Source organism: Sinocyclocheilus grahami, unplaced genomic scaffold (assembly GCF_001515645.1).
Source record: "Sinocyclocheilus grahami isolate Dianchi unplaced genomic scaffold, SAMN03320097.WGS_v1.1 scaffold1773.1, whole genome shotgun sequence".
NCBI classification, from domain to species: domain Eukaryota; kingdom Metazoa; phylum Chordata; class Actinopteri; order Cypriniformes; family Cyprinidae; genus Sinocyclocheilus; species Sinocyclocheilus grahami.
This window is the reverse complement of record NW_015506952.1, coordinates 20,101-31,149: the sequence shown is the minus strand read 5'-3', so window position 1 is coordinate 31,149 and position 11,049 is coordinate 20,101. Positions and strand designations below refer to the sequence as shown.

General features: G+C 33.9%; 1 protein-coding gene across 2 annotated transcripts in view; it reads right to left on the bottom strand.

Moving 5' to 3' along the window:
- LOC107572559 (sorting nexin-13-like) overlaps positions 1–8,743 on the bottom strand; it is a 15,397-nt gene extending 6,654 nt beyond the window's left edge. Inside the window, exons 1-11 of one of the 2 annotated variants that reach the window (XM_016258982.1) lie at positions 8,659–8,743; positions 7,511–7,594; positions 7,297–7,435; positions 7,031–7,119; positions 6,042–6,141; positions 5,765–5,961; positions 5,582–5,686; positions 4,003–4,135; positions 3,885–3,922; positions 3,724–3,793; positions 373–548 (exon numbers count right to left, since the gene is read on the bottom strand). In XM_016258982.1, coding sequence (XP_016114468.1) covers positions 373–548; positions 3,724–3,793; positions 3,885–3,922; positions 4,003–4,135; positions 5,582–5,686; positions 5,765–5,961; positions 6,042–6,141; positions 7,031–7,119; positions 7,297–7,435; positions 7,511–7,594; positions 8,659–8,676 — 1,149 coding nt within the window. In that variant the 5' untranslated portion in view covers positions 8,677–8,743. The remainder of the gene's footprint in view (positions 1–372; positions 549–3,723; positions 3,794–3,884; positions 3,923–4,002; positions 4,136–5,581; positions 5,687–5,764; positions 5,962–6,041; positions 6,142–7,030; positions 7,120–7,296; positions 7,436–7,510; positions 7,595–8,658) is intronic. The other variant, XM_016258983.1, reaches the window with a different exon arrangement.
- Between the last annotated feature and the right edge of the window lie 2,306 nt (positions 8,744–11,049).

Sequence of the window (11,049 nt, the reverse complement as noted above, 5' to 3'; positions counted from 1 at the left end):
AAAAAATTAACTTAAATGATTTTAGCAAATGGCTGCAATATAACAAAGAGTGAAAAATTTAAGGGGGTCTGAATACTTTCCGTACCCACTGTATATGTATATATATATATAGATATATATATATCGATGTGGCATTGCTATAAAGACAGCCCAATAAAGCTAAAATTGAACAAAGACAAAAGTGATTTCCAACCACATTTCTACCATGTTGATCTAAGTTGTACTGCCTTTAAGAAATGCAGATTTTAATTACCTTTTTTTTTTTACTATTATATAGAAATACAGTATAAAATCTGCATAACTTAAAGGCAATACAACAAACTGATCTGATAGGTGACGTGTGATGTTCATTAAAGGGTAAATCTGTGTCACCTGCTCTGTGATGCGCATGTGGAAGTCGTGGAAATCGCTGTAGCGGCGGTACGTCTTCCAGATGTCCTCGCTGCCGTCAGAGTTCTTGCGTATGACGGTGAGGGTATAGAGGGCGTACGTCTTCCCGTGATCGTTACACACGCCTGCCACAGGAAGTAGGTTTAGAAAAGCATCAGCTACAGCACACCGGGAGAGAGAGGCAGGAGCGATGGGAACGATGGCAGGGGAAAGAGAACGAGAACCACAAGAAAGACACAGCAGAGAGAGGACAACAAGACAAACGACAGAGGGACAGAGGAAAAAAAGATGAACGTAAGAAAATAAAGAAATAAATCTGATGAAATGATAGTCACAACAAGAACAAACACAAAGTGGCAGGAAAAGTGTTGCTCCTTCAAATAACTGAAGCTTGAAAATGAGAAGAAGTGATGACTAGAGAAGAGAGGAAAGTTCACCAGCACACACACTGAACAGCTCATTAAATCACACACAGACAATTACCATTTTCATGAGTCATTACTAACACTCAATTAAACAGTTTAACATTTCAAAGAATCTAAATGAATAAAAGTAGAACTTGGGCACTTTTTTAGAGCGGTCATATTTCACCTCAAAATCAAACAGGAAAAATAAATTACATAAATTGCATAAAGAAACTTAAGCTTATTTTAGGACAGTTGTGATGTTTGTGACATTATTTTCATTACTTCCCAATAGGGTTGTGCGATATTAAAGAAAAATGCGACATGCGATAACTCATTAAATAATGCAATATTCGATATGCGATACGATAATGCTTAAAGTGCCACATGCTCAGATGAAAACTTCTATAACTATCTTGTGTCATATATATATATATATATATATGGTTATTTGTATGTATGTATGTACTAAGAGTTCCTGTAAAACCACAACAAATTCAATTTGTGTGCGCACACTTAAGTGGTGAATAAAGCTCATATATTCGTGTGTGTGTGTGTGTATAATATATTTATATATAATCTATATTTTTCGCCTTATAATTAAAAAATAGTAGAAATTAAAATACAACAAATACTAAATGATATATAAATTTATAATTTATAAACATTTATAATTTAACACATACTTAATACATAGCTTTTTGCAAAACAATAATGAGAATTGGGAGGAGCCTAAAATTGGCTTCACCTACACAGGGTTTCTGCAGACTTGAACAAGATAAATTTAAGACTTTTTAAGACCTTTTTAATACCACCTTATATGAAATTTAATCGTGGACAGCTGACTTCTAAAGTTTTTGATATTCTTCATATTCTGCATGGTGGTCAGATAAGTTTAAATAGATTTTTACCTTTTATGGGCATTTTACCTTTATAAAGCCATTTTTCTATAAGTGTGCATTATCTTTTGAGTCAAATTCTTAAATTTAATCAGTGAATAAGAATAAGACATTTGGGCTGTTACCAGGCATTTTATCTTTATAAAGCCATTTTTCTATAAGTGTGCATTATCTTTTGAGTCAAATTCTTACATTTAATCAGCGAGTAAGAATAAGACATTTGGGCTGTTACCAAGCAAATGAAATCAGTATCAACAAAATTCATCTTTGCAATCCAGACACAAGTTGCATCTGAAGTGGCATTTAGATGTGTTTACACACTGTTTAATGCAGGACAAGAATGCATTTAACCTGCAGTTACAAATGCATAAATAATGTTTTGATATATTAAACATAAAACATTGAATACTGATATTTGAAATAATTTAAAAAATGAAAAGATACTTTAAATGCGAAATTAAAACCACCAGTAGGTGGCAGTAAGTCACTGTCAATAAGCGAGTCACTGCGAATGAACCGAATCATTTAAACAGTTGATTCATTCAGGAACGAAACACCGTCATGTTGCTCAGAGACACAAAACAGCGCTGTGGCTTTATTTGGAATTATTTTTGTTGGCGAAATAGTGCAAAAACAGGCAATATGGTGTCTAAAACGTAAGTCTCTTAATAAAACGTACAGTTTATTGAACTGTTGTAAAAAATCAATATCACATTTGTATATAGTAATTTTTGGAGAAAAAAAGGCACTCTTCCGTGTGAACTTGAGTATAAATATACACATTTTCTGCCCCCATGTCTTGAATTTGTGATCATTCCGAATGTATTTTAATAGACTGAATCATGCAGTGATCAGGCAGAGCGCACTAAAAATGCGCACGCGCACTATACTTCATGTAACGCGTGCGCTCTGTAGGTGTTTTGAATGTTTGTTTGCTTTGCGTTATGAGAATATTGAGTAAAATAGCTCACTTGTCATGGTGTTATTTAACTATATCATGTTATGAATAAACTAAACATTTAGAATTTTTACCTCAGTGTGTTTCTTCTGAGTTTATGTGTGCGGTCACGCTCATCTGTTCTGAAGTCTCGAGACAAACAGAGTGAGCCTCAGCGCGAGCTTGTGTTCTGTATTCTGCAGTTCTCTCTGATGATCGCAGTAACTTACCGCGGGTCTTTCCACTGATTGTAAAGTCATTAGGTCCGTCACACTTAAGATATTTTAGCGGTAATGAGACCAAAAATATTTAAGACCCATCGAATCCGAATTTAAGACATTTTAAGACTTTTTAAGGCCTTATATTAGGAAAACGTTATTTAAGACAGTTTAAGGCTTTTTAAGGACCCGCGGACACCCTACTACAGAAGAAGTGAGTATAAGATTTTTTTTTATGAATCTTTGCAAATCACCTTTCCTAATAGTGTGCTAGTTAGCAAGTTCCGCGATTAATGCGGCCAAAGTTTACAGTCTCATGAGAACGGCTTGTCACCCCACGGAAGAGAGGGGCGGGGTGAGCAGAGCTCATTAGCATTTAAAGGGACATGCACCGAAACGGCTCGCTGTGAGCAGAGCTGTTTTTGAGAAGGAAAAAAGGGTGTTGTTTTACATTACCATTGACAAATTTTAACCAAAGTATGTTATAGACTTTTCATTAAGACCCTAAAGAATCATATCAACTTGTGGAAAATTGGCATCCGATGACCCCTTTAATTATCTTTGAGCATAACAAAATGTGCATTTTTTTTCTTCTTTTGATATTAAGGTGAAATGATTTTTTTTTTTTATATATTATTACACCATGTTGTACCCAGGTAAAATGCAATAAAGACACATGCAATTAACCACATTTCTACCATGTTGAGCTAAGCTATTGTCTAGTCATTATAAGCAATAAAAAAAACAAAAACCCCTTTTTGATGGTCATTTTCATTGAGGACAGAAAACACTGTGCCTGGTAAGGACATAGTGCTGAACTTTAAACTGTACAGTATTTATCTACTGAAATGATTAACAGCAGGTAAAACTCTCACCCGTATCAGAGATAAAGGCATGAAGCTGAGCAGACTCGTCCACGCTTCCGCTGCTGAGATCATCTAATGACTACAAAACACAATCATTTGAAACAATCATACACACTTAAACACGCCTGATGTATGTAAATATAACATATGAATGGCTTTATTTGACATACTAAATTAATGCTTCCTGTTGGAGACCCGTTGAACGACTCTGGAGAAACAGAGAAATATGAATGAATTTTAGGAGATGATGTGTAAACAGACTCATCTGGTAGCGTGTGTGTTCGTCACCTCCGTCCCCGTGGTCTGACCCCATGTAACTGGGCTCTTTCAGCATGTCCAGCTCGGCCAGCATCCGCACATACAGCGGGTGCTGCTTAAACGACGGGTAAAACCTCTCATCCCGCAACATCATATCATACACCTGAGGAACACAGACAGCTAATATAGTGGGCTTTTTATTGGATATATTGGTCGAAATAGGCCTGCATGATAAACCGTCAAAAATCTCAAATTCTCATTGTATAATATGGAAAAAGTTAATTAATTAAAAAAATTACACTTGCATACACTACTGTTCAAAACTACTGTTTAGATCGGTAAGAGTTTTTTAAATCAAGTCTCTTTTGCTCATCAAGGCTACATTTATTTGATCAAAAATATTTTATCATTTAAAATAACTTTTCTATGTGAATATATGTTGAAATTTTATTCAAAACTGAATTGTCAGCATAATTTCACCCGTCTTCAGTGTCACATGATCCTTCACAAATCATTCTAATATGCTGATTTTCTGCTCAAGAAACATTTCTGATTATTATCAGTGTTAAAGTGACTTGAGGAAATTTACAGTCCATGAATATTTTTACTGGCCTTTAATTATCTTTTCTTTATAATACTACTGAACTGCAAAGAAGTTCATAATACATTTTAATTGAATAATTATTATTATAATTAATATTGTTATTATAATTAATTATTTTAATTTTATATCAGTTCAATCATGACAACTCTCTAAAGATTTTAACATGGTGATGGATATGACAATGTTAATGTATTTGGTCTTGGCGGAACAGATCTGCTACGCTGCTGCTGAATTGCTGCTGCTGTTGGTTATTGCTGTAGTTGTAGATTATCGCTGCTGCTGCAAGCAAGTACAGGAATTTGCTACTGCCAATGCATATGGTGATACAGTGCCTTGAGTATTTAAGACATACTGCTGCTGCACAAATAGCATATAAAATAACTCGTAGCAGATCTATACAGGTGGAGCTGGGGAAGGCGGAGGGTTTCAGAGAACTCTGAAAGCGCGCTGCAGGAATATCTAGTGAATGCTAGCCAGCCATCTAAATCCAAGGCAGTAAACTCATTGGCTGCATATGCAGCTTGAACCAATCAGCTTGTGCCAAGTCATTTAACTCTCTGAATATCATCAGTTACGTTAAAACCCCGTCAGCCCGCGCAATCTAGAGTTTCATGACTGAACTATATATTAAAATTACAATACTAATATTTATTGTTGCTTTTTTCGTTGCTTTCAAATATTAAACCACTGAGCTTTTATTTTGGCAGAAAAACACAGGGAAACTTCTCTGGTTTGAAATGCTTCACTTTTGTTGACAACAGATTTATAAATGCTTCTCATTACAAACTTGTGAAGATGTTTGGCGCATGTTACATTTTCAAATGCGCACTATAAGCGACTCAAACTCACAGCACTTGCAGAGATGGAGTTTGACTCGGAAAACACTGTTATCATGAGCGGCTCACGTGAAAAGATCACAGCACTTCACTCTGATATCTTTGCAATCTGATAGTTGTGCTAAACCATATTACGTTCATATATGCTCAAAGGAACATCAGTCATTACCTTTTTCTGGATTTCATCAAATATCTCAGGTGTGGGATCCTCTTTGTTGAGTTTCTGAGCCAGTCTGGTTACAGACGCTTCGTCCACCTCCACCCTAGGAGAGGCCTGAGTGGAAATAAGCCTGTCAAGCATCACTTCATGGACCCTTTACTCATTCTTACTGGTAAATCTCAATCCTCTCACCTTCTCTGACAGGTACTGGTCGTAGACGCCGAGCGCAGCGGCTCTCAGCAGGCCTTTGGTGGTCTGGCTGCTCTGCCTCTTCCCGTCTCTCTGGCTGCTCTGTAAGACCTCCAGCTGCTGCTGGGCCGTGACCCGATAGCCCTCCACCGTCAGCCAGAAGAACAGGATCGCCTGGCCGCCCATGGGCTGCATGTAGTCTAGAGACAGAGAGAGATTAAAGGTATTGAGGAATGATATCTAAAGAGAGGACAGTTTGTGTGCATCCGCCTCGACTCACCCATGAAGAACTGCAGCGCGATGTTGTGCACTAATATATGTTCCAACGGAATCACACACAGCTTCCCAAAATTAGCTGCGAGTTTCAATGCGTCAACTTCCTGTTCGGAAAAAAAACAACCAAACGTGTTAAAAAGACATACTGGCAGGTGAAATGTTCATTGTCAGACAACCGATTAATCGCTGTTAAAACCTGAAATAATTTTTTTTTTAAGTACAAGTCAATTTTATTATGTATTTTATAATGTTTTTGAGAAACCGTTATTTCTGTAATAAACATCATTATTAATAACAGTAATTAATTATATTGGAACATACAAAAATAACTGTTTGCAACACTATAATAACATAATACTGTTATTAATAATAATAATAGTCATTTCTGTATTTTCCAAAAATATTCTTATTAATAATAGTAATTAATTATATTAATTGTCTGTATACTTTTCTGTAATAATTAACTGATAATTAATAAAACTTACATAATACAATGAATATTTTATTTATATTAATTATAAGTATATAATTTAATAATACATTTGTTATACATTCTTATTTAGATAGTATTACAGTTTTTATTAATATTTTGAATTACTTTTTATTTTTAAACTTTCCATTTTCTTTTTAATTTTAAAGTGTTAGTAATTTTTTTTATTATTAGATACTGTATAGCTTTTATTAATTTATATTTCAGTTTTAGTTATTAAAGTACATCAAGTCAAATAAAATTAAAATGAGAAGCAGATAAAATATAGTTTGTTTGTTTTTGTTTTTATTTCAGTTCAATCTTATTTCAAGAAATTTTAGTTTCAGTTAAGTATAACACTGATTAAGAGGAATTACTTCATATGTTTAATTTACACTATTGTCAATGATAAATTTATCATTATTGAAAAGAAATTGAAATTCCTAGCAAATATAAATGTTTTTAATGAATATTCATGTATTATAAGAAAGCAAATGTGAATGAAACAGGAGAGATTTGTTTACCTTCCCTGATTGTAGCCGTTGTATCCGTGTTTCACAGACTTTCTTCACAAAGAGCAAACTATTGATTTGATTCTTTATGAAGTTGATATCTGTGAGTGTGGAGAGAGAGAGAATGAAGAGTATACAGTGTTTTATTATTATAAAGCCTTGAACTTGATCTCAAATTTTCCAAAACAAACCCCGGAATTCATTGTTTATTTTCCAACCGAATGAAAAAACACTTAACACTTAAGCGTAAGTGTGTAAACATGAGTGAGCGCGTGTACCGTCTCCTCCCGTGTCCAGAGATCGGAGGTACTGAAGCTCCTCCAGGACTTTGTCTCTGACGGCCTCCAGCTCGGCCGCCTTGTCTGTCAGCTTTAAGATGTTCAAGAAGGCCTCGTAGTTACAGCTGGAGTCACGAATCTAAACACACACACAAAACTTCTTAAAGGTAATTCATGACACGCTCTTGGACTGTAAGAAGCGAGCAGGCCTCACCATCCAGATGATGAACTGGTTGATGTAATCAGGGTCACTCAGCTGGTTAATTAAGGGCAGCAGAACTCCTCTGGCCAAAACTTCCTGCAGGACATCAGAGAATCAATCAGTTAATCAACATCAAGTTTGTTCATGTGCAAGACACCGAGTCTGGAGCTCTAATCTAGTAGTCTCAACATCAAGACCCGTCAGGACCACATAAACCAAAAGTCCTGATCTTAGAGCAGAACCCACGTGTCTGCTTTCCATAAATCCCAGATCTAGTGTCTTAAAGGAATGTTCTGTGTTACATACAACTTAAGCTCCATCAACATCTTTTGTGGTATGATGTCAATTACCACAGAGAATAATTTAGACATTTTTCTAATTGCATTTTATAGGAAAATTTGCAGTAGTTTAAATTATAATAAATTTTATTTGATATAATATAGTATTAATTAATATTTTACTTTTCCATTTTTTATTATTTTATTTATTTTTATTAATATTATTTTAAGTTTTAGTAATTTTGCGGTGTTTGTAATTTTTTTTATTTCTATTTAGCTTTATTATTTCAGTATTAGTAATTTAGTATTTATATTTCAATTAGTTGCCAAGGCAACATTTCCATTTCCATTTTTCATATTTCTATTTAGCTTTATTTTACTTTTAGTTTTAGAAATGTTAATACTTAAACTTTTTTATTTCAATTAGTTGCCAAGGCAACATTTACATATTTTTAAGTTTTTAGGTTTAAGTTTTTCATCTTATTTTTTCTTTTAGCTTTATAAAGGCATTAAAAACTGCAGACTGAAAATGTTTTAAGAGCAGTGTTATTTTACTATTGAATTATAGCTTTTATTAAGATTTTGAATCAATGTTTATTTTTATATTTTCCATTTTCATTTCAATTCAAGTTTTTAGGTTTCAGTTTTTCATCTTATATTTTATTTTAGCTTTATTTCAAATAACAAAAACTATTTTTAACAGTTTTAATTTTGCTCTCATTGCAACGGAAGGCAGAGGAACAAGGTTACAGGTCTTAATAGGTTGGCATAACAATAATACATGGTTTTCTCCACATAAACTGTGCTTTACAGTTTTCATCCCTTTTTTAGCTGACCAAAGATACGTTTTGGGGACTGATTTAGCATGTGTGAGTGTCTCACCCTGAGGAAGTATCTCATATTCTTGTTGTGGAAATCTCCAGGAGGTAGCAACAGGTACAGCAGCACTTCACAGAGATCCCGCAGGTAACCTGCACCAAAAAACACTGTAAAACACAGTGTTTTGCCTCTGAAATGTGCAGAGCCCGCACACATTTAATTAAATCATTGCCTTTTGAAGTTTATCAAATCACATTTGGCCTTATTCATGCTTTTCCATCCAAATTTCAAAATTTAAGACATCTAAAACTGATCATTAATTTTTTTTATACCATTTAAGACTTTTTATGTCCTTAAATTTCATAACTTTTTTTTAAGGATTCACAGAAACCATAGAATCTACTTTTATGGTGTTTTTTTGTGTGTGAGCGAGCAGGCCTCACCATCCAGATGATGAACTGGTTGATGTAATCAGGGTCACTCAGCTGGTTAATTAAGGGCAGCAGAACTCCTCTGGCCAAAACTTCCTGCAGGACATCAGAGAATCAATCAGTTAATCAACATCAAGTTTGTTCATGTGCAAGACACCGAGTCTGGAGCTCTAATCTAGTAGTCTCAACATCAAGACCCGTCAGGACCACATAAACCAAAAGTCCTGATCTTAGAGCAGAACCCGCGTGTCTGCTTTCCATAAATCCCAGATCTAGTGTCTTAAAGGAATGTTCTGTGTTACATACAACTTAAGCTCTATCAACATCTTTTGTGGTATGATGTCAATTACCACAGAGAATAATTTAGACATTTTTCTAATTGCATTTTATAGGAAAATTTGCAGTAGTTTAAATTATAATAAATTTTATTTGATATATTATAGTATTAATTAATATTTTACTTTTCCATTTTTTATTATTTTATTTATTTTTATTAATATTATTTTAAGTTTTAGTAATTTTGCGGTGTTTGTAATTTTTTTTATTTCTATTTAGCTTTATTATTTCAGTATTAGTAATTTAGTATTTATATTTCAATTAGTTGCCAAGGCAACATTTCCATTTTTCATATTTCTATTTAGCTTTATTTTACTTTTAGTTTTAGAAATGTTAATACTTAAACTTTTTTATTTCAATTAGTTGCCAAGGCAACATTTACATATTTTTAAGTTTTTAGGTTTAAGTTTTTCATCTTATTTGTTCTTTTAGCTTTATAAAGGCATTAAAAACTGCAGACTGAAAATGTTTTAAGAGCAGTGTTATTTTACTATTGAATTATAGCTTTTATTAAGATTTTGAATCAATGTTTATTTTTATATTTTCCATTTTCATTTCAATTCAAGTTTTTAGGTTTCAGTTTTTCATCTTATATTTTATTTTAGCTTTATTTCAAATAACAAAAACTATTTTTAACAGTTTTAATTTTGCTCTCATTGCAACGGAAGGCAGAGGAACAAGGTTACAGGTCTTAATAGGTTGGCATAACAATAATACATGGTTTTCTCCACATAAACTGTGCTTTACAGTTTTCATCCCTTTTTTAGCTGACCAAAGATACGTTTTGGGGACTGATTTAGCATGTGTGAGTGTCTCACCCTGAGGAAGTATCTCATATTCTTGTTGTGGAAATCTCCAGGAGGTAGCAACAGGTACAGCAGCACTTCACAGAGATCCCGCAGGTAACCTGCACCAAAAAACACTGTAAAACACAGTGTTTTGCCTCTGAAATGTGCAGAGCCCGCACACATTTAATTAAATCATTGCCTTTTGAAGTTTATCAAATCACATTTGGCCTTATTCATGCTTTTCTGTAGGGATAATACAATAAGTCCCCTATGAACAGCATATGTGAATATTATATCAAATTTATGCTTTAAAATCATAGCAGTTTTCATCCATAGCATTTCCATTTAAATGTCTGCGTTTAGCTTCAAATGGCGTCTTTGACGACAGTATTCTATAAAAATTATTTGCATTCAGATCTTGACATCAAAAGGCACAAATATTTTTTTTTCTTTTATTCCATGGATTTTACCCATTTACCTCCACTTGTTCCCAGTGTTTTTCTGCAACCACTATGCGCGCGCAGCTGCAAGTGACGTAACTGTGACGTCTACTCTGAATTGGTCTATAGGTTTAGTCCTGATATTGAGATCTTTACATCACGTCCTAATCAGCTGTGATGCAATAAAAACCTCTAGGTTGCTCTACTCACTCGTCTGACTCTATTTTACGAGGTTAGATAACCCACAAATAAAACAACAACATTCTCATTCCTCAAAACATCTACTCCAGCATTCCTCAGAAGAATTAAAGTTAAATGGGTTCGAAAAGACATGAGTGAGCAAATGATGACATTTTTACTTTTTGCTTCATTACAGTTACACTTTACAATCTGCTTTCATTTGTTAACACTCAGTCAACATGAAATAACAATCAGGGTTATTTTAGTATAATTGAGATA